The sequence below is a fragment of the Equus przewalskii genome, chromosome 18 (genome assembly GCF_037783145.1).
Source record: "Equus przewalskii isolate Varuska chromosome 18, EquPr2, whole genome shotgun sequence".
Classification (NCBI taxonomy): Eukaryota; Metazoa; Chordata; class Mammalia; order Perissodactyla; family Equidae; genus Equus; species Equus przewalskii.
The window spans coordinates 30440675-30465074 of NC_091848.1; the positions used below are offsets into that span (position 1 = coordinate 30440675).

The 24400-nt window shown below is 37.7% G+C and overlaps 1 protein-coding gene across 2 annotated transcripts in view; it reads left to right on the forward strand.

Moving 5' to 3' along the window:
- CCDC50 (coiled-coil domain containing 50) overlaps positions 1–24400 on the forward strand; it is a 69467-nt gene that overhangs the window by 35425 nt on the left and 9642 nt on the right. Inside the window, exons 5-10 of one of the 2 annotated variants that reach the window (XM_070582529.1) lie at positions 6252–6369; positions 11287–11814; positions 18518–18633; positions 19061–19105; positions 19216–19320; positions 21135–21214. In XM_070582529.1, coding sequence (XP_070438630.1) covers positions 6252–6369; positions 11287–11814; positions 18518–18633; positions 19061–19105; positions 19216–19320; positions 21135–21214 — 992 coding nt within the window. The remainder of the gene's footprint in view (positions 1–6251; positions 6370–11286; positions 11815–18517; positions 18634–19060; positions 19106–19215; positions 19321–21134; positions 21215–24400) is intronic. The other variant, XM_070582530.1, reaches the window with a different exon arrangement.

Genomic DNA, 24400 nt, shown 5'->3' on the forward strand with positions numbered 1-24400 from the left:
AGGTTCTGAACTGGAGAAGTCATGATAATGGTACATACCCTGAGGGGCTGTTGGGAGGTTTAAACGCGATTGATCATGTGTATAAGGCCTCTGGTGCCTATGAAGTTAATAATTGTTCCTTCCTTTTGGCTTTCTGGCCAAGTGTTTTCCCCACCATTCTGCCCTTTATAGCAACTCCGATTTCTCTTGGAGAGAGATGTGTGCTTAAATCAGAAAGAGGGAGCAATAGACAGACTTAAGTGTATTCCAGTGTGGTGGGATCTGAGGATCTTCTGTTCCCTTGCCTGTCCAGGCCTCCCCTACCTTGCCCTCCATTACTGCTTGAGCTGCTGAATGTCCCCCTTCCCAGTGCAGTGGAGAGATTAAATGAGACAGCCAGTTGTGGAGATTTACTGAGAGTAGCCTTTAAAAACTCCATTCAGGCTTTTTGATTTCTCAACCGATGGCTTAGATGAGAAGATGGCTGCTGTGCCAAGATATTCTTTTATTGCAGAAAAATGTGACTTTCAGCTGACTGGTATGTTGTTGATATTAAATGAAGAAAATTTGCATTAGTAGAGTATGTCTCTGAAGGATGAGGATAATGCTTATTTATTTTAGTCCAGGGTGCCTCATAGAGGAGACTGAAACTGAGACAAGAATGCTGATTTTTTTAGCCAACTCTTGAAAAAGCATTGCTTGTTACTCATGCACTGTCCTAATTCTTTTTTATTTATTTTTTCGCCATTCTTCTACTTCCTTGTAGAGTCTGCTTACCTAATAAGTTCTTGTTTAGCAGCAAGGCTGTGGAAAATTCCTCTCTGGATTTTCACCAAAATTTCTTAGAGATTTTTGGGGTCAACACTCTTGGGTAGTTTATAATCCCCCAAAACAACCTGATGTAGACTCCAAGGCCCCTTTCCTCTTGGGACAGAGATGTTTTTTCTGAACAACATTGTATGTGAGAAGTAGAGTTATACAACTTTGTGAGGGTGAATTAGCATTTCTGAGTTTGTTGTGATATCATTTTATTGTTTTTTTTTAACAGAGCACAGATGTAAGGAAAGTAGTGCTTTTTTTTTTTCCCCCTAAGGAAGATTCACCCTGAGCTAACATCAGTGCCAGTCTTCCTTTATTTTGTATGTCAGTTGCCACCACAGCATGGCCACCAATGAGTGGTGTAGGTCCACACCTGGGATCAGAACCTGCGAACTCGGGCCTTGAAGTAGAGCCTGCTGAACTTAACCACTACACCATGGGGCCAGGGCCCCTTCCATTTTTTAAAAATTCTTTTACACAATGTCTTAAAAGTAGTAGTTGCATTTCTCTCTAGGCACCCTATTGAAGGGGCTTGTAGCCTTTGGGAATACTGGACTGAGGAGTGTGTAATTAAGGAAAGTGGACTAACTCCATTGGGATCTTTCTCTTTGGTCACAACATAAGCATTTTTCAGTGTTGTTTAATAAAGCCAAGGAATGTGTTTAGTTCATTTAACTTAGTTATTCTTACATAAAACTCTAAGTAACTGCGTGTCTGTGTGTGTATGTGAGTATCTATAGGTATACATATGTGTCTTTGAACGTAGGTCCAAATTTATGTGCACATGCAATTATTTTAAGGAAAAATATGTCTTTTTGCTTAAGTAAACATTAGTATGGCCGACAATGTTATGAAAAGTCTGTGTAACTAGTTCAGTGATTTGAAACCATTTATAATATGAACTGTTGAGGGATAAACTTAGTAATCAACTTACATTAAAAATTAACTAATGTGAACCATGATACTTTTCATAGCGTTCTTAAGATGGTTAGAATTTCATGTTCTAAAAGAGTATATAAGCGCTAATATTTTGAGAATAGCTTAGATAGCAATACATTTTAGCTACTAAAAAGAAATTTCCTGTTTTGGCGCCTTAAAAAATAAGTTTAGGGGCCGGCCAGGTGGCGTAGTGGTTAAGTTCTTATGCTCCGCTTCAGTAGCCTGGGGTTTGTGGGTTCAGATCCCAGGTATGGACCTACACACCACCAAGCCGTGCTATGACGGTGTCCCACATACAAAATAGAGGAAGATGGGCACAGATGTTAGCTCAGGGCCAATCTTCCTCACCAAAAAAAAAAGTTTATACATATATGGCCAGAAAGGGGAAGTGAGAGGGAGGGAGGCTTTTGGTTGAGAAAATTCTTCTCTCTCCTTTTCCTAGTTATATTGATGTTTTTACATTCATAGAGTTGGTATTATCCTGTTTTCTTGTCTTATAACCCTTTCAGGATTATACCTGCTTTGAGTTCCTTACTGTGTTGGATGTTACAGTAATTGCCAGTTAGAAGTTTAGCAATCTAATGGAATAAGTTTCCTTTTTTGATTCTTTTTGACAGTCATTTGAATATCACATTTTCAGATCTCCTTTTGATTGTTTTTATACCGAAGATTTCCTCATTTTGAAACTCACTATCTTTGTAGGATAGAGGTGAAAACTTTCAGGGAGAAATAACCCTGATGTAAAATCATATAAACCATAAAAACACCTGAAGGAATCCAACACCATGGCTCAGTGAGTTGTCATCTCCTTGGGAAAGCTGTGCCAGGCCCCCGTGGACTCCTCGGCCCTTGTTTGCGTGTGTGCCGCTCTTAGAGCCCTCACTCTGCCTGTCTTACGTTCTGCTGATCATTTTGCTTCTGACATTTAATAGATAAGAACTGTGAGGATGCTGACCACACGTCTTGTCTCTTCAGGTCTCTAGCAGGATGTGTGGCCCATTGAAGCGCATCAGTACATCTATGTGTTCATTAAAATGACTTTCCTCTGGCACTCTAGAGGTGTTTACCTGTGTCCTTTCTTACTCTCACAGTTCCAAATTTTCCACAGCTGGGTGAGCTTGGATAACAGAAAAGGGAGAGATGAGATATAATTGTAAATTCTCATTCTGATAAATGTCTTTATTGGAAACTCTTCTGTGTAACAGTTATTTCTACATATTAGCCCAAAGTAAGCCCACTATATGATTAATTAAAACATTGTTGAAAATGACTTCAAAGGGCTTATAAATTCTTTTAGATTTTGTTTTGTGGAACACTAATTCCATAAGGTTTAAATTTTTTATGTGGAAAAAAGTTTTCTGTCTCAAAATATATTTGGCAATTCCTGGGTTACAGGATAACTGGTTTCTTTTCTTTTATCAAAGTTATAAAATATGCTACTGTGTATTTTAAAGAGTTAGCTGTAATACATGCTTTCCATTGAATGCTTTGTGTTTTTTGGAGACCCTTGAGATCACTGTTCTCAGGAACAAGGCTTGGGAACTGCTGTTCTAGAATAACGTTTCACAGGAAGGAAACTGAGGAGCAAGGAGGTTGTTTATGTCAGGGGGACTGAGCTGCATCCAAGCATGTGACTAAGAATTGCCATCTTTAGCCTGTTCCAGGGGAAATGCTTTATACTGAAATCACCTCACTGGACTCCTTCCACAGTAATGTTGGGAAGCAGTCAGGAGAACTAACTTGGGTTCAACCACAGTTATAACAGAGCGTCAATTTTTCTTTGACTCCTTTATCCTTTCACTCCTCAAGCCTAGCCAGCCTTTCCTCTCACCCAGTCGAAGCTTACTCAAAAAAGCGCTAAGAGGGGCTGGCAAGTGGCATAGCGGTTAAGTTTGTACTCTCCACTGTGGCGGCCTGGGGTTCACAGCTTCAGATCCCAGCACGGACCTAGCACTGCTCCTCAAGCCATGCTGTAGTGGCATCCCACATGAAACAGAGAAAGATTGGCACAGATGTTAGCCCGACGACAATCTTCCTCAAGCCAAAAGAGGAAGATTGGCAACGGATGTTAGCTCAGGGCCAGTCTTCCTCACACACACACAAAATAATTTTAAAAAGGCTCTGAGCTTAAAAGAGCAAAAGCTTTGGGTGCTAAGGTGCATAACACATTTTGACTATTATTTTTCTTCTTGATTAAAAGCACTTCCTTTGACTAGCTAATGTGTTGTAAAGAAGGAGCATCATCCTTGTTTCTCTCCTGGTTCTTCACACTAAGAAAACAGCTTATTACTATGTATTCTTTAGGACTAAATTCAATGGCAGGAAAGCAATTACAAGGTCCCTGGAGTGTAGTTTAATAATTTCTGCTGGCAGTTGGACCTGGTAATTTTCCTTTATATTTTTACTCAGTTATAGCAAGGGAAATCTTTTGTATTCTATAAAACAAACCACTTAGGAAAATGTGGTGTTGGGTGCTTAGTAAACATGACAACTCAGAGAAGTTTTGCATTTATGTTATAAGACACCAATGTCATGAAACTGGCACATGGGCTGGCCCCTGGTAATACAGATTTATCAAAATCTGATGTATCAGGGAGTCAGGACTTTTGACTTTAAGTAGTTCAAACTCTTCATTGTATAGATAAAGAATTGAAGCCCAAAGAAATTCATTTTAGTAGTTAATATTTCTCTCCCACTGTCTCGAAAAGATCTCTGGCTTGAATTGGAAAGGAGAACAAAATCATCTTGACTTTCAGATTTAGGGGAATTTTTTTCCATCAAAGTAGTAGAAATTCAAATTTCTTTGCATGAAATTGTACTTGTGTTAAGTAGGATTGTGTTCTTTACCTCTCATTCTGAGATGCAGCATTTTGTCAGTGCCCACTTAAGTGTATGACACTATAGCATGGGCTTTTCCATAGATTATTTATTAGATGTTTATATATCTTTCTTTCACACAGTTTTATGAGAAATTTCCAGCATAGAAATCAGTTAAAGGCAATATGTTAATAGTATATGTGTAAGTTTGAATTTAGGCATTTATTTAATATAAAGTCAGATTTGTAAGGCTATTTTGATGAACATTAAAAGCTGAGTATGTGGATCATCGTGGCTGATTTACCTAGCCTCAGCATCCAACTTCTTTCTCCACTGACATGAAAGAAATTGATTCATTCAGGTGACCTTTTTTTTGTAAGTTTGCCTTGCAGTCAGTATATTCTTCATTTTGACTTATTCAAAAAATTGCAAAAGGAAGAATAGTACTTAATTTTTGCTTCAAGATTTCCATCACTCACCACTGAGCTATCATTGTATTCCTTGTTATAAATATGAAGAATCAAGCACCTCAGACTACGTATGATTGTTATTGCCATTTGCACAAGTGAATATTGTTGCCATATTTGTACAATCTCTAAGAATCTGGTGACAGCTAGGGACATTCTCTCCAAAAAAGTGTATGTGAACAAAGTTGGTGTGCTATTTTACTGGACTTGCTTAGAAATCATCTTCAGATTGAGAACACTGTCACTCTCCAGCTCAAAACCTTTAGTAACTCTTCATCCCTTCCGTTGTAGACTCTAGACTTCGTACAGTTGTCTCTAAGGAGTGCCTGTGATCCAGCCTCAGACTGTGTTTCTAGTCTCATCTTTCTCTGCAACACCGCACATCCTACATTCTAATTAGTATATTGGTTTGTTTCCTAGATGGATGCCCATTAAAATGTTCATAACTTTGCTGATGTTGTTTAGTCTCCTTACTTTGCCTATTGGAATCCAGTTCTTTATTCAAAACCTAAAACGAATGCAAAACCTTGCACTAATTCATTTAAGCAGAAATAATATTGCCTCTTTTTGTACTCCCATATACATTTTTACCCTGTTTTTAAGCCATTTATAATTTATTTGCGTTGTAGTTATGTATAACTTTGTTTTCGTGGGGGATAGAATGGGGAGGGTCGGAATGTTATTCATCATTTAGGAACTGGTAAAAACTTGCCTAGAGATGAAACAGGGGAAGATAGGAAGAAAACTTTCTCTTTTTCAGTTAAGACAGAGGTATTCTAATGCAAAGCTAATTCAGAATCGGCTGAAGAATTCTTTTAAAAAGTTTTAAAAGTATAAATATAATTTATAAAGCTTTATAGATTACTCTGCTCTTCCCCATCCAGAATGACTGAATCATCATCTTGGAAAAAGGGCCCACAAATATGTATTTTAAAATTCTCTTGTATAACTAGCTTTAGGAATGCTAGGTTGAATGTCTTCACATTGAGTAAGATTTAAATTTCAATTAAAAAAAGCCTTTCTTGCTCACCTGGATCATGAGCCTCTCCTGTCGAGCAGCCCTATGTGGCATTTGGATAGCATGAGCTTAATGCCAGAAAGTCTGGAGAGCTGTAGACAGAGCCCACAAAAGCTTGGCAATAGAATGTCGAACCATTGACCTGGAGGATCACTGTGTGGAGTTTATTTATTCTTTCGTAATATTTATTTCCATTCTCTTTGTGTATGCAGGACATAGCTCGCCTTTTGCAAGAAAAGGAGTTACAGGAAGAGAAGAAACGAAAGAAACACTTTCCAGAATCATCTGGGGCCAATGCTTATGGAGATAGTTACTATTATGAAGATGGAGGTAACAGTGCCTACAGCATGAGCTACTCTATCCTTAGACTCAACTGCAAAACACCCCTTTTTAAATTCATCCATTAAGTGACCTGAGGGCCCATTTAATTTGTAGCAGAATTCTATCTGAATCTAATAAATTTATCTGTTCCTTAGTTGGATGACTAGAGGCAGTTTTACGGCTGTTAGAAGCTGAGTATGGTTTTGTAAGATTTGGCATGCATTCTTTTGTGCTATTGTCACTTGGAATGCTGTATTACATTCTAAGCTTATAAACTGGGGTGTGGAAAATGGCAGATGAGTCTCTGGGCTTGATCTTTCTCAAGAAAGTCTGGGCAGTACTGTTTGAAGCAGCGGGCTGGCACAAATAATAAAGAAGTTACACTATATGTCAATTACTGGATAACAAAGCTCTTTTTCAATACTTGTCTTTTAAACCTAGGCCAATGGTTCAGCCTGCTGATGATAAAATTAGATTTTAAGGTTCTCTCTTCATGTTTTGCTCTTGATGCTTTCTTTGCTATTTGATGATCATATAGAAAAATTTCTGAGGGAGAGGAGTTCTTCCAAGTTTCTCTTCTCAAGGCCCTGCTTTTGCAGTGTGGTGGTGGTGATGGTATGGTGGTGGCAGTTGTGGTGGTGGTGATTCTTAATAAAGTGTGTTGGGAAATGAATATTTGCAAGTATTGTTCAGTCCTTTTCAAAGATCTGTCAAAGGAAAGATTTCTTATAGTTTCTAGAGTCAATATTTATTGTTGTTCAGCTTGGAGACTATACTTTGGAGACCAAGTAAATAAAATCTAAAGGCAGCTCCTAGAGAGCAAAGATTTTAAGGTTAGTGATCCCAAAGTTTTCTTGCAAACTAATTATCAATTGCTTTTCTATAATTTCATTATAAGAGGTAAGTGTTTGTCTTTGATGAGTAGAATGAAAGGAATTTATACTTAGATGTTAGGATTATTATAGTTTGAGTACAGTCTTTTCCAGTCACATTGTTCTAAATTTGTCATATTCAGTAGAGCTCAGCTCTCTGGCATAATTAGTAAGCAGGTTGATTCTCTATTTATTGCTTAATGTGTTTTTCTTCCATATGTAAAATGCTCAGCTCTGTTTTGATAGCCTTTTTCCTTATGCTGGCTTTTCTAATCAAATCATGTATTACATCATTTAAAAAGAAAAATTATTGCCATATTTTGCAATACTAGAAACCAGAAGGTAAAGAGTTACTCTTCAGCTTTAATTTAAATCTTAGAAATGTGGTGTGGTGTTTTTGTTTTTATTTTTAATCCTGCTCTAGAGGCATGCTCACTGCAATGAAAGTAACTATTTTAAACTTTTCAGGCTATAAAAACATTAGGATGGCAAGTAATTAAGTACACTCAAGTAGTAATTTTAGCCTTCCTCTATTAAAACCTTACACTAACTTGAATTAGGACTCAAACTTGGTTATTTTGACCAGAATGCTGTCATCCTGATTCATATCTCGGGGGCAGGAGACTATGTGAAGAGTTTAGTGGTTTTTCAGGGTCACCTAAAAGTTAAAAAAATCAATTCTGTATATATTTTAACTGCTTTCATAAATTTAGAGTGGCGTGTATGCCACTTTTTTGGAGTTGGGGGGGATTAGGAATAGGAAGTAGTGACCTCCTGAGCACATGCATGTAAATATTGGAAATTCCCTTCAGTCGTGTTGTTGAGAGATTCTGTGCTGCTGAATGTTTGATCCTCGTTTATATGCCTTTGAGTTAGACCAAGTTGAGTTCCACAGAAGCCACTTTATAATTCAGCTCATATTTACGAAGCAATCCTTATGTTCTTTGCAGTGGTCCTTTCCCAACACATAAGGGATATTCTTTAATTGTACTTCTCTGTCTAGTGCATAATATGATTTTTGCCTTACTTACATAATAATCACAGTATATCATTACAGAAATGGTCTTCTTTTCATCTTTTATTTTACTTACACTGTCATAAATTGATCTTTTTAAAATAATCATTTATAAATTCTCTAAAAATTTGAAATTACCCAAAACATCTGTCAGATTTATATCAACTGAAATGGTATATCTTATTCATTTGTGAATCCATGTTTTTCTTTCAAAGCCACTTACATGTATTGCAAGCATATTAGTAGTTTTTTTTTTAAGTCGTGGTCTTTGAGTCATAAGACCGTGGTTCAAGTTCCATCCCCTCCTTCAGCACAATTGTAAGTTATCTACTATAATCACTCTAAACCTTTTTCTCATTTGTAAAATGGAGATTATAAAAATACATTCTTTACATGGATGTTGAGAAGATCAAATAATGTAATTTTGATGAAGACATAAACTTTAAAGTACCATTTTTGTGTTTATCAATGCTATGTGTGTATAGCATAGAATTTTGTATATCTAAACAGAAATCATCTATTTTGAAAGACAAACATGGAGGCACACAAATAAAATGTGTACATATGCATTTGTGTGTGTTTACATATGTATATGTATTGGCTACAAGGAAGTGAATTATATTTGCCAAATAACATGGTCTCAAGAAACATACAAGTCTCAGTTCTGAACTGGACGAGGTTTTAAGGGATTCACACAGATTCCCCCACCCCGTCTTTTTTTTTTTTTTTTCTTTCCCAAGTTTAAAGATATCACAAATGAACTAGACAATAAGTATTTTTTTCTATCAACTCTGTGAAAATGTAGTGACAGCTCTGTTCTAATTCTTGCAACACATTTCGCTAAACTGCTAATATCAATTAACTTTTTAGAAAGAATCGAAACAACAATAAAACAATCATAGCCTCACAAATCCATGTTGAAAACAAAACCCTTCTTGTTTCTTTTGGGCTTAAAGGCGGACTTCACTCTTGCAGCTGCTCTCTGGGAACGTTTAGTATTCACACTGTAAACCGTTGTTCCCTGGATGTGGTCCTCATTTAAGTAGCTGCTCAATATTATTTTGATTCACAGCAGTAGTCAATTGATTCTTTCTCAGTTGTCAAGATTCACTTAAAATAATAGTTTTGTTAAAAGAGTACTTTTTTATCATGGAGAGTAATTGTTCAGTTTCATGTTTGCTTTTATGTAAAAAAATAAATCTAACCACAAATTATGAAGATAAATACTTTCTGGAAGAGAGATTTTAATTTAAATGTCATCTTTGAATCAAATTTCCTTTTCTTCTGAAAAGCTCAAGAGGAAACAACTTAAAGTTTTTGAGAAGCTTATGGCATCAGTGATGCATTTAAGCACTAATCTCCCCTTCCTCTATTTCTTTATTAGATTAGGAATAACATACTTGAAAAAAAAGAACCCATGGGTCAGCCCTGCCAGTCTGGTGGTTAAGTTTGGTGCACTCTGCTTCAGCGGCCTGGGTTCGATTCCTGGGCGTGGACCTATACCACTCTTCTGTCAGTGGCCATGCTGTGGTGGCAGCCCACATACAAAAGGAGGAAGATCAGCAACAGATGTTAGCTAGGGTGAATCTTCCCCAACAAGAAAAAAACCCCAAACCAAAACAAAACCAAAGGACCAACAACAAAAATCCCTAAAAACTAAGAAAATGCATATAGTCCTTTATTTCCTTTAAGTCTCATCAAGGTAGGGTAGCTGTTTCAAAGGCAGTTCAGCAAGTGGCTAATTCCAGCAGGGAACATATCTGTGCTGTCTTAGCAATTTTCCAGGGAATTAGGATTTCTTTTTATTATTTCCAAAATGCACTAAAAGTTTTAGAAAATGTTAAAATAAATATGCTTTTGCAAAGTGTGTATTAATTTTCTTTGTTTTCACCGTACACTTGTGCCTAAATGAGGCCTCAAAAGCACCCATTTATGTGCCATTTTTGAGGTTTGTATTAAATTTATGGACTTGTATATTTAGCACATACTGTATTTTCATACAGAGAATACAATATCATAAAGTTGTTTAAAATGTATTTAGGAAGTGACTCCATTTTATGTATTCCATTGTGGCATCCCTTTTTATTTTTGTTTGTTTATTTTTTTGTGAGGAAAGTTGGCCCTGAGTTGGCATCTGTTGCAATCTTTCTCCTTTTGTTTGAGATGTCACACTAGCATCTGTGCCAATCCCTCTCTACTTTGTATGTGGGATGCCACCACAGCACAGCTTGATGAGCAGTGTGTAGGTCTGCACCCAGGATCCAAACCCAGGAACCCCAGGCCACCAAAGCCGAGCACACGAACTTAACCACCATGCCACCAGGCCAGCTCCCTGTTTATATTTTTGCTCTGCCAAGTTTCAAGTAAGACTGAGAGAGCAGAGTTATCCAAAGATAACAGGGGCATTTACTCACTTAAAATTCTCCTCTACTCCATCCTCTTCTACAGTGAACTGTAATATGGCTGGGAATATTTGCTTTGGCCACCTAAGGGGAGAGGCTGGAGGAATACTAAAATCTGTGAATCATTTCTCTGAACTAAGTGGAAACTAGCAACATTCTGATAGAGGTTTATTGTTATTTCCAATAAGAATGTTCGAAAGCCTCTGGCTGGAATCACACAGCTTAGTGTTTTTCTGTTTTATAAGATTCCCTTAATCCCCACTTTTCCCCCATATACTAGTTCCAAATTGGTTTGTAAGTGGAATTTAACATTTAATGGCTGTAATTTTTGTTATTGGCAAATATTAAAGTACTGTGGTAACTCTTCCCTAATCATGATCAAGGTCTTTCAGATTTAAGTTATTCCACTTAATTTTATTTTAGTTTTTACCTTTTTGCTATGTACCCAGAATCCTTCATGTATACATGGAACATTCCAGTAAATGCCCATTCCCTTTTTTCAGTTAAGTTGAAAAAGTAGTCTTCTCCATTTTGAAATATGTTCAACTTGGGCCCTGTCTCTCCCCTGTGGAGTGAGTTCATACTCTATTCAGTTAACCTGCGTTTCTATTTTTCACATCCATCCACCTCCACTCAGACCAGCTACGGTCAAGGAGGGCAAGGGAGTTGGGTTCTGGATCCTCAAGATCTTGTAGACTCCAAAATGAAGAAAAGACTGCGAAGCAGAGGAAGAAGAAACCAAAACATCCACTGGAGAACTTGGAAGAGCTTGAAGTACATTGTTCATCAGACAAATCTCTGTCTTCCTCTAACTCGGGTAAAATGAGGGATGATCCCCGAATTAACACTGAGCAGCATAAAAGGAAACGGTCTGATCATGAGAGGCTTCGGAGACCTCCTCTTCCTAAGATCAGTGGTGAGGTGTTTTTGAGCGCTGAATGTGATGACTGGGAGGCTAACCGTAGCCATCGAACTCGGAATTTGGAAAAACAGTCCAGAAGCCAAGACCCACTTTCACCCAAGTCCCCACAGGAAGCAGGGCTTCACTGCAAGGAAGCTGTGTGTGGGAGGGACCGTGGGAAAGGTGAGCACAGAGAAAGGAAACACAGGCCCGGGACTCCTCCCTTCTCGGAGAGTGAGGAACGGCTCCAACTTCATGACACAGGTAATAAAGGACAATCTCGTTGGAAGTCCTGGTATCGTGTACATATGTACAAACAAATTTATTTAATAAGCATTTTAAGCAACCTGTTCTTTCTCTCTAGTTTGTGCTCATGGCTTTGAAATGTATCATGGAGCCAAATATTACAAAAGATATTTACTTAATCTCAAGTCCATGGGAAGAAGGAAAATGTTTGTATTCTTCCCCTTCTGCCTTCTAATCAAAGAATACGCTGATTCCTTACAAGGTTCTTTCAGCCCCAGACTGCAGTGGAGGTGCCCATCCCAGATACAATTCTTCATTTGCCAAGACCATGCGTCAGAGATTCTGACACAAAATCAAAGCTTCTGAATTTCTGGTTTTAATTCAGTGAACCCAGAAGATCTGGTGACACTGCCTTCATACTGTTTGCCTAACTAGAAGACCAGCAGGGCTGGAAGTACTAGATTTTCTTGACCTCATCTTTCCCATCCGTAAAGTGAGATTGGATAGTCAATCTCTTAAGACAGCATTTTTCAAATTATAGGCCTTAGTCCATTTTGTCAGAATCAGCTGGGCTGTTTCCTAAAAATTGCGGATTCCTGATCTCACATATGTTATCATCTCTGGAGTGCAGCCTGGTAATTTGGGTGTGTTTTAGACCTGGAGGTGATTCTTCTGTGTTCAAAAGTTGAAAACCATTGCCTTAAGGTACTTTCTATGATCTAACCTTCGACCCCAACTCTACAGTTGGCATTCTAAAGTACCGATATCAGGTAAGTTCTTGGTACTTGTATAGGAATGAGGTGAATATTAGACTTCAGCCTCAAATTTCTGGCATCTCAGAGGTTTAACTCTGAAGTCCATCATTGACACAGTCATGGTTCTCTCTCTTCTTGTCTGGAAACTGCTGTGGTGATGTTTTGCTTGCGGCTGTACCACTGCAAGTCGTAGCACTACCCTGTCTGGTATTTTAATTAGATATACTCATCTCCCTGATTCTCTTTTACTCTTAACTGAAGTTTTACAGAGATGCAAAGGTTATTGGGAAAGGTTATTGGGAAACCAGGGAGGTATCTGTTCTTAATTTCTTCCTTATTGTTGCCCAGACAACCTATGCCTCTGACCTCTGGTCTGGAAACTGGTTTCTGGGTTGCAGATTCAGGTTTGTTCTTCCTATCATGTTAATCCCTTAAATTATTAAAGGACTTGGTCATAAAGAAAATGAAAATTCAGTTCAGCAAGCCATGTTGAGTATCTGCCACAAATATTCTTGCCTCAGGCTTTATGTTTGGAGATTTATGCTTGGATCTGAGCCTCAGAGGGTTAATAAGGCAAGCCAAAAAGATGGATATGTAAATAGACAATTGCAAATTAGGTATACTTTGAACAAAGAGCTCTGGGGCAATGGAAGAGGAAGTGGTACAATCTATAGAAAGTAGGCTTTACGAGTAAGTTACACTAAATCCAGATTTAGAAAGACACATTGGAGTCCTAAAGGTGTGGGGGAAGAATGGTGATTACACTGACCTCTGCGTTTCTGACTGTGAAGCTGACCTTCTGAGTGTGGGATGGTTAACCTTTGAGGGCTTGTTAACCTTTATTGTTTTTAGTTATAATGAGGGTATCTTAGGCTTAGGAGGGATGAAACTAATGTGAAACTAAACACTGACTCACAGACCCTAAAATTGGAGTTGAGGCAAATGTTTTATTTTGCCAGCACAAGGGTTGAAAAAATAACGTGGGTAGGCAGGTACTAAAATGGCTACAACATAACCGCTAGCGTCTATCATTTTGTGTTCAACTTACTTTACGAATTTTACCTCCCTGGCCCCTCTAGGCATTTGATTTTGTGACCTCCTAGAATAGTCACAGGATTGCGTTAGATATAATTACTAGGTACCGGTCTCTATTCTTGCTGTTGTAAAAGCACAGTTCTTAAAGTTATCACAGGTCGGACTTTTATTTAACTTAATGAAGAAACTAGCAGGACGACAAAGAGCGAGTCCTAAGAACATTTGTGGGACAGGATTTTATGGTCAGTGGAAAAAAGAAAACAAAATGTAGTTGCTAAATATAAGATTGGTTAACTTTCTAAAGGGCAGTAAAACCATACTACCTTTAAGAGTAGCTTCTCTATTGAGCTGTTAAATCATAACAGCTTATTAATTTTCTGCCCGTTAACTTCCGGCCTCTCAGGGCCATAAAATATCTGCACCTTTTTGCTGTGACATCCTCTGAGTGTCAGACTGGCTTATTACAAAATACTCTCGCATGGTATCAAAGAATCTGTCAGTAATCATTTTACCTTATTCCAAGCTTGGGATAAGTTTCTCTTGAATACCAGTGCTTTAAACAATTTTATGTTATTCTATGAGAATTTATTTAAAGGTAAGCTTTCTGTGTGTTTATTGAGGCAGATTCTTGTGTCCTCACATTGGAGAAAGATGAACAGAAAAAGACAAGCAAGAATTAGATTGAGAAATGAATGTGGAACTGTTGAAAATATGACTCACCTGACCTTTTGAAAGCTAATTTCCAGATTATATTTGGGCTACCAAGATGAGACCAGGCATTCCATTAATTTCCTTCTATTAACTGTATTTTTAAAATGTTTAAAGCGTCTCTGTTTTTTTTGTAAAAACAGCCTTACACTGCCCTATCGGAAGTTCCTTCTTACATACTTAAAAAATCTCTTTTCACCTCTGATGTGGAGGCCACTACATTGAGTGGGCAGTCCTGTCAGTCCAGATCCAGTATTCCAGGGTATGGAGACTTTCTACTTATGAGACATGCAAGCTCCAGTGGTATATCAAGAATTCAGATAAACTATTCCTGCTAAATATTTTGGATTTAGAGAGAGATTACCTCAAATTCTTTTTATTTATTCATGCTTTCGTTCGTTCATTTATTTATATTGAGATATAGTTGACACACAATTATATTAGTTTCAGGTGTACAACAGAATGATTTGATATCTGTGTATATTATGAAATGATCACCACAATAAGTCTAATTAACGTCTGTCACCATACATAGGTAAAATTTTTTTTTCTTGTGCTGAGAACTTTTAAGATTTACTCTCTTAGCAACTTCCAAGTATACCATACACTGTTATTAACTATCCTCAACATACTGTACATTACATCCCCATGACTTATTTTATAACTGAAAGTGTGTACCTTTTGACATCTTTCAGTCATTGCGCCCATCCCCACTCCCTGCCTCTGGAAATCACCAGTCTGTTCTCTATCTATGAGCTTGGTTTGTTTTGTTAGATTCCACGTATAAGTGAGATTGTACATATTTGTCTTTCTCTGTCTGACTTACTTTACTTAGCATAATGCCCTCAAGGTCCATTCATGTTGTTGCAAGTGGCAAGATTTCCTTCTTTTTTATGGCTAAATAATATTCCTCTGTGTGTGTGCACATCACATTTTCTTTATTCATTTATTCATTCATCAGTGGGCACTTAAGGTTGTTTTCATGTCTTGGCTATTGTAAATAATGCTGCCGTGAACATAGGGGTGCTTATACCTTTTCGAGTTAGTATTTTGTATTTCTTTCGGATAAATACCCAGAAGTGGAATTGCTGGATCACAGAGTAGTTCTATTTTTAACTTTTGAGGAACTTCCATGCTGTTTTCCGTAGTGACTGCACCAATTTGCATTCTCACCAATAGTACACAAAGGTTCTTTTCTTTCCATCCTGCCGACACTTATTTCCTGTCTTTCTGATGATAGCCTGGACAGGTGTGAGGTGATATCTCATTGTGGTTTTGATTTGCATTTCTCTGATGATTAGTGACGTTGAGCATCTTTTCATACACCTGTTGGCCATTTTCATTGGAAAAATGCCTATTCAAATGCTTTGCCCATTTTTAAATCAGATTGTTGTTCTGCTATGAGTTGGATGAGTTCTTTCTATATTTTGGATATTAACCCCTTATCAGTTATGTGATTTGGAAATATATTCTCCCATTTTATAGGTTGCCTTTTCATTTTGTAGAGGGTTTCCTTTGCTGTACAGAAGCTTTTTAGTTTGATGTAGTACCACATGTTTATTTTTGCTTTTGTTGCCTTTGCTTTTTGGTGTCAAATCCAAAAAATCATCTCCAAGACTGATGTCACAGAGCTGATACCTGTGTTTTCTTCTAGAAGTTTTATGATTTCAGGTCTTATGTTCAAGTCTCTAATCCATTTTGAATTAATTTTTGTGTATGGTGTAAGGTAGTGACCCAGTTTTATCCTTTGCGTGTGGCTAGCCAGTTATCCCAACACTGTTTATTGAAGAGACTATCCTTTCCTCATTGTATATTCTTGGCTCCTTTGTAGTAAGTTAGTTGACCATGTCTGCATGGGTTTATTTCTGGGCTCTCTATTCTGTTGCATTGATCTGTGTATCTTTCTCTTTTTAACTGCCATGAAGTCATGTTATCACCCTGTCAAACCAATTAAGACTATTCATCTGGCTATTTCATTTGAATGCCTTCAAAGTGTCTTTGATAGATATTAAAACATTTTCTCAGTTAATTCTGTGGTGTAGAGTAGGAGGCATGGTAGTGGAGAGAGTTTAGTGTCTTGAAATCTGAGCACATCCCACTCTGTTGTTTCTTCACTGGATGGCAAACTTGAGGGAACAAGACATAGGTGTGATCTCTCCTATCGTCCTCAACTAGGCTTGAGGCTGCTCACTGAAGTGTCATTTTTCTATAGATATGAATATGGTATAGCAACCTATCTTGTCCACTGGCTTGGCCCAATACCAACTTCCCTATCTAATTTGACTTATTTTCCCTGAAATATTCCTTTCTAGTTATGACCAAAGTAAACAGCACTCAGGGAGGTTTCTATTCCATTTAAATACGGTCCACTCTTGGGATTATGCTGTTGTTTCCTGACTGTCCCAGACCACTCAGAAATCTAGGTTACAACCAGCCCAGCCTGGCGTAAGATTCAGTAGCCCTAGACATGATGTGAAGTTGGAGTGGACTCTCTGTTCTGGGTAATCAGATGCTAATAGGCCTGAAGTTGAGAAAGCCAGGTTTAATCGTCTGATAGTCTTTATTTATGGGAAAGGCAGATGAGCTGTGGCTTTGGTTTATTGCAAAGCTGGGTTTAAAGCTCTACAAGGAAAGGCTTCACCAGATAACTTTAACTCGCTTCATTTGCCCAGAATTTAGTTGAAATTTCCTAGAAAAGAAAATTCTTTTCTTTCCTTTTTTCTTTTTTGTTTAGAGCAAGTGAATCAAGTGTGGTGAGACATTTTGATAAAAATCGTTTCAATGTATGGTTATTTTTATTTTATTTTATTTTATTTTGAGGAAGCCCTGAGCTCCTATTCACAACCAGTCCTCCTCTTCTTGCTAAGGAAGATTGGCCCTGAGCTAACATCTGGGCACATTTTCCTCTGTCTTATATGTGGGACACCTGCCACAGCATGGCTCAATAAGCAGTGTGTAGGTTGCACCTGGGATCCAAACCAGTGCACCCCGGTCTGCCAAAGCTACGCATGCGAATTTAACTGCTACGCCACCATGCCAGCCCCTCAATGTATGGTTATTTTGATGGACATAATACACTCGTGTTCCAATGCTAATGGCAAATAAGAATCAACTGTTTAAGATTTTTTTAAAAAAACAAACTACCAAATGCCAGATCTCACTCAGGCTACTTAACTTAGAATCCCTGGGATTTGGGTCAAAGATTTTTCTGTTTATTTACAGCACCCCAACTGATTGTAATATATAGCCATGGTTGAGAACCACTGATATAAAGAAATAGGCAATTAGGAGTAAATTTTCTTTCTCCCTTCAGTTACCCGTTTACTAAAAGTCACTGTTCCAGATGGTTAATCTTGTTCACTGCACTAAAAATTTCTATTTCTGAATCTAAGTGTAATTTATAGAGGATACCAATAGGAAAATATCCACGATTTTGAAATAACCATTAGCATTTACCACTTAATTAAAAGTTATGAGAGGAATATGTGCTATTTACAACATTTCAAAGTAAAAAGCCAAAATTCCCCTCTGGTCCTCCATGTTCCTTTCTCCTCAGGCATAGAACTATAAAGTCATTGTATTCTCTGCTATTTCCCTTCTGTTCTATCTTCCCTAATATTTAGCCACACTTAAACTGTTCAAAGCTATGGGAAAGATCTAAAGCAAGTAGGGTTGTTGCCCATCAGAGCAGAAGCCATGCAGGGCCACTGGCTGGCTAACAGGTACTGTCATGTGACTCCCAGGTGACACTCTTTCTGTTCCCCTTCAGGTAAGGTATGCAAGGCTGAGGCTATAGAAGAAAACATCATTTCCTCCAGTCTTAATAGCTTAATCTCTTTGAAACTCCAGTTCTGTAACTTTCTTTCCTCTACATTCTTTTTATTTCAGGGACTTAACCTTTTTTTCAATTCCTCCTTTGCAAAAGCCTCTTAACAGTTCTTTGTGTTATTTTCTGTTGTTGAAGAAACAGTTTGCAAGGGAGGGTGGGAGCATGGTTTCCTACCAGGCAGGTTTGGGTAGGTAACTTTGTTGACATGTCTGGATTATCAGCATCACCACTTCCGTACCTAGGGGAAAATATTATTTCCTAAGTGCACCCTACACTGAATTTTGGAGTAGAGGCAATATTGTCAGTGTTAGATACTAAAGAGAAACTTTGCTTTAAATTTTGCAGCTTTTCAGAAAACAAAGTCAGTTGCCTTATTACATTGTGTTTTTTCTAGGAATGAAGCCAAGAGGGATGAAAGAAGCTGTCTCTACTCCATCACGAGTGACCCACAGGAATCAGGAATGGTATGATGCTGAAATTGCCAGAAAACTGCAAGAAGAAGAAATTTTGGTGAGCAAATTTTAACACTGAAGTTCAGGTAGATCAGTAGGTTTTTTGCAAATTGAATCATTCTTGAGATTATATAATAGGCATTATAGTCTTCTATCATTTAAGAATCTGATACCTTTTTTATGGGTGAAAAATCAAGACACTAGGAATAGAGTTGTCAGGTTTTCCTTACTGCATAAGCATTATTAGCTGAATTCCACATCTCTGTCTCTCCATTGTTGCGTTCTGATAATTCTCTAAGAGTCTGCTGTAGAATTTGGTAAAAATAGACCCTGCTCTGGCTGGTGAAAGTATATCAACTGATTATCAACTTTAAGGATAGTTAATCACAGCTAGTTTCAAACACCAGTTTATTTTATGTAATTTTAAAAAATGGACAACATAGATTTCTATTAAATTATTCTCTTTTGTATTTTCCATACCATAGGCTACCCAGGTGGACAGGAGAGCAGCTCAAGTAGCCCAGGATGAGGTGAGCTCATGTTAGCTAATGAGTTTGTTTAGCCAGTATTCTTTGGGAGTATCTCAGTAATTTTCTACCCGCAAATGGGCAGTCAATGATATTGACCGGATTTTGTTTAGGAAATTGCTAGACTTCTAATGGCCGAAGAAAAGAAAGCTTACAAGAAAGCCAAGGAGCGGGAGAAGTCATCTTTGGACAAAAGGAAGCATGACCCCGATTGGAAGGTAGCATCTGTTTTTTGTTTATTTTTTGTTTTTTAATTGCAAATAAAATTACAAATGACAAAGGGACTCTGCTTTTAGGGTAAGCTTTGCAGATATATTTAGGGTATGCAAATGGTCTATATCGTGTGTGTGAATCTGACTTATAAAAGTTGTTTCACTATGAAAAATCATATTGAATTCTTGAAAGTAACTGTGTAAAAACTTAGTGCTAAGATTGAAAAATTTAGCCCATTCATTTTAAGACCAACTGAGATGCAACTGCCTCTGGTCATGAGCATTCTTAGTTTACTATACTTACCTTACAGGGGATTGCAGCGTTTCCACATGCTCTCAGCTTTCCACAGTGGCCTTGTCTTCCTCTCTCTACTTTCCCTGTGTGCTTATGTTGTCTTTCATTCCTGATCATGTGCCAGCTGTTTCTCTTTCCTCTGACTTAACTTGATGCATGGCAGACGGACAGACCTTGTCACCAGCAATCACTGCTTATGTCAGAGTGCAAGAACTATCTAGCATGAGCTTGAACTGTTATCTTCTCCTCATTCATCAGACATAGTAGACAAAATAGTCAGTGACTGCAGTTCATTTTGCTGTAATCTAATTGTTGTATATGTTGATTGCAAGTTCAATTTAACAGACTTTACTTATTAGGTACTGTGTGCAAAGCACTGGTCTGGACTTAGAGAGAAAGACAAAGATATATTATCCTCACAATAACGTATAAGATAGAGAGGAAGACGGCTGTAGACAGCTGACAAATATAAGGTCAAGCTGGCGAAGAAAGTGTAATGGAAGAACAACAAGGGAGGACGGGAGAATTCAGATAGTAAGGCTTTTTAGAGAGGGAGTTTGTGCTTGTTCTGGAAGGACGTAACTAGTGTGTGTATCCATGATATAGCTGATGGTTAGCACCATCTCCTTCAAACACATTCCTTCCTTGGGTCTCAGGTTCTGTCTCAGTCTCAGCATTGGTTAGAAGGAAAAAGAAGACGTAGAAACCGTGGTAATAGTCTTGCTCTGCTATTGTCTGTTGCTCAGTTACCCAGTTGTCGATCTAAAAAGAAATGACACTGTTATTTCCGTGTGAATTACTTATATTTATCTCCCTCTTTTACCCTCTTAGCAATGTAAGATTTTTCCTGACAAACATATTTCAGTTTAGTAGAAGCATTCCCAAATGCTTCAGCTACAGAAATTAAGCCATAATTACTTGCCTAGGAGTTACTCAAATTCTTTGTTAACCCAACTATGAAGGAGTAGGTTATTTTTAAGGCTTACAGATCAGGAAGGTAAGAGGGGGAAGGCTACATTTTCCAGCAAGTGTCAGGACTTCTAGAGTTTCTAGGTTCTGTAACTGGTGCTGGTACAGTTCCTCTCCTGGAAAAGTTGGCTCGAATGTGCCTTAGTTTCCTGGCTTGAAAATCATCATGCCTAAGTCGGATGTTCAGAAATAAGTTGAATAGCGCAAACCTAGCTTCCACAGAGTCTGGGAGTCCACCAGTTCTTGTCAGTGCTGTGCAGCTGTGATGTTAATAATGGGTCTCCAAGCACGCCCTGTGGGGGAGCTGTTCATGTATATTTAGCCCACTCGTTGGCTGCACTGACAGCTTTCACCATTGCCTTCATGACTATTTTTTTTTTTTCCTCTGAGTGGTCGTATTTAAAAATATTTTACGTCACTCAACTGAATGTAAGTCACCTGAAGTTACTAAAGGGGGGTTGATTTAGATATTTTCTAAACCTAATCCTTCTCTTTTTTTGCTGTTTTCTGTATATGTATTTTCTTTTTCTTTTCTTTTTTGTTTTTCTGCCTATAGACCAAACCAGCTAAATCAGCACACTCAAAGTCAAAAGAGAGTGATGAACCTCATCGTTCTAAGAATGACAGGCCAGCACGGTAAGACGACACCTGAAAAGGAGAGTGACGGTTGGCTTTGGGGTGAGTCAGGAGATGTTGGTTGCCTGAGGAGAAGTTGTACTCTTTGGAGAGGAGATCCAGAAATCTGCCATTGTGAGGTGGTATCGATTCTTGCAGGGTTATTTTCAAACTTTATTTCCAGTCTTGAATTGGGTTGAACAAGTCAAATCAGGAAGGTGGGGCATTTTACAGAAGCTCAGGTGTATGAGGAAGGATGTGCTTTTTGTTAGGACCAGTTCTTGTCTCTGGATTCACTGAATTGATGCCCTCAGCTAAGGGATGGTACTAACCATACTCCTAAGTAAAATCTCAGGTTTTCAATTTTTACTGAGTTTCATGGTCACATTGGTATGTGCATGACATTTACATATGCTTAAATTCATTTCTGTGTGAGTTTGAACGTCTTAGGCAAGTACGTATTTGAGTCATTGCAGTCTGTTCTAAATCACAACAGATCAAATACCTGTGGCTATGCTAGATATTCTTTCTGACTTCTTTCAGTCAGTCTTGGGTCATATTTATGGAGCATCTGCTATCTTTCCACCTCAAGTTGTCAACATTTAAGTTTCTAGGGAAGCAGCCTTTTTCTTTTTTCCTTATTACTTTCTGTTGCTTTTCAAGAAGAAATATAATTGGAATAGGAAGAGAGAACATTAAATAGAAAAAGACAAAAGTAACACTAAATCTAACATTTTGAAAACTCTAAATTATTAAAACCTTGAATTTCAGTCCTGATTATTAATAGTATATTTATTAATTCTTAAAACATAAGTCTTATTACACTGAAAATTTGTACACTGTTGTTTCCACTCATTGCCTACACTAAACTGCTAGACTTGTTTCCTGAAAGTGAATAAATTTACTGTCCTTAAAAAGCCATAATCTATTTTTAAACTCATGGGCTTTCAGAAGATAAATACCTTTCAGAAAACTATATCAGGTTTGGAAAGCTCGTAGGGCAACAGTAGTAAGTCTCATTCTGTAAAATTGATTTTTCTTGTAGCTTGTAGTTAAGCACATGCCAAACATTTTTTAAAGCAGATTTTTAGAACTACAGGGTTCAGTTTTATTTACATCTCTACAACATCCACATAAGATAAGAAATAACGAGGGGCCGGCCCTGTGGCCGAGTGGTTAAGTTCACACGCTCCTCTGCGGTGGCCCAGGGTTTCGCTGGTTCGGATCCTGGGCGCGGACATGGCCACGTTGAGGCAGCGTCCCATGTGCCACAACTGGAAGGACCCACAACTAAAATATACAACTATGTAATGGGGGGATTGAGGGAGAAAAAAAAGCAGAAAGAAAAAAAAAGTAACTAATCTGTTCTCTAATAGGTGTGGTTTATTATACTTTGTTTAGTCAAGTGAATTAGAATCATCTTTAGGGTTATTTTGCTGTCTTCAAAGTCCTTGGCTCTTTAGAACACTAATAACTTTGACAGCAGATGTGACAGAAAAATCTAGGATGGCTATTTAAAAAGATTTATTAAATTTGAAAACAAGTTTCTGGAATGTAATAGGTACTCTTAAAAATATTTGGCCTATTGAAAGAACGAATAATCAAATGATCCTGTATTAAAAATGGCTGTTATAAATGAGTGAAAAGTGACCTATGACTAGTAGAACTGAAGCCTGTTTTGATTTGAGAGGAACATATGTATTTAGATGTCATTTACAGGGGCCAGCCCTGTGGCCAAGTGGTTAAGTTTGTGTGCTCTGCTGTGGCAGCCCAGGGTTTTGCCAGTTCATATCCTAGGCGCGGACATGGCACCGCTCATCAAGCCATGCTGAGGTGGCGTCCTGCATGCCACGACTGGAAGGACCCACAACTAAAAATATACAACTATGTACTAGGGGGCTTTGGGGAGAAAAAGGAAAAAGAAAAGTAAAAAATATATATATATCATTTACAGAAAGATTATATATTTGACAACCGAAAACTGAATAAGAATTTTATGAAATCTGTGTTTTCATAGTTAAAAATTAAAGTCTATCATCTTATTATTGATATCTTGTACAACTCGTATCAGAATGTATGCTTTCTGGTTGGAGTCTATCATTTCCTCTTTCACATTTAATCCTGGTGGAAAAGTTTAGTTAGCCATTTGTACAGAAAGGAACAGTTTCAGGGATCAAAAACCAAGGAGCTTCCTAGGTCAAGAGGTTTGCTGCAGTGTAGTAATTAATAATAGAGAAGAAACAAATTCTCTTGTAGAGCTTCTAACATTCAAAGTCAAAAATGAGTTTCTTTGTTCATTACAAGATTTTCTGCTCTGTCTAAGGAAATAGAGAACGAGTTCACAATCTGAATTATTTCCAACATTTTGTAATAGAAAAATGTTTCAACCCAAGTTCCAAATTCTTCTAATTATAGAATTTTATATTGGTAATACTACATGGTATCTTATTTGCATTTTTCTCTCAGAAAAACTTAAGGATTTTGTAAGTCTCATTTAGTTCCTGCAGCATTGTTATCAATGTGAAATATATTTATCCACTCATTCATTAATCAGATACTTATTGAGCACCTTGGTAATTGCCTAGAATTAGAGTAAGCAACAGTCAACAAGAAAGAACTGTTTCCTGCTCTCATTAAATATATAATCTAGACAAATAATTATTATGATTGCGTTCAATGCTATGGATGAGAAGTGCAGGGTGTCATAAGAGCATAAGGAGATAATTAGCCTGGTCTGGGTGTCTAGGAGGGCTTCTTGAAGAAATGACTTTTGAGTAAATTCTGAAGGATATTTGGCTATATATCACTAACTTAAAAATGTAAATCATTTCATGAGAACAGTAGGAAGCAGGTAATCTTAATACATAAAAACTGTAAAACAAACTATTAACACGATTTTTCCAACTTTGGATATGAATACCCTTAACTTTGAAACAACTGTCTCCAGTGCAACAAACTAATTTGATAGGACCCCTGGAAGCAGTAAGCCATAATTTGTTTGCCATGTAACCCAAGACTGGACAGAATAATATCCCAAGAGAACTGAGGGCATTCTGGAGTGATTTGTTTATCCTTATGTGCAGATCCTGGAGAATTTGTTGGTGTTCTGTGCTCTGTTTCACACTTTAGCTTCCTTTTGCTTGATGATGAGGTAATGGTGAGGCAGTAATCATGGAGCTGTTTTTGTTTTTGAGGCAGTTTAGCCCT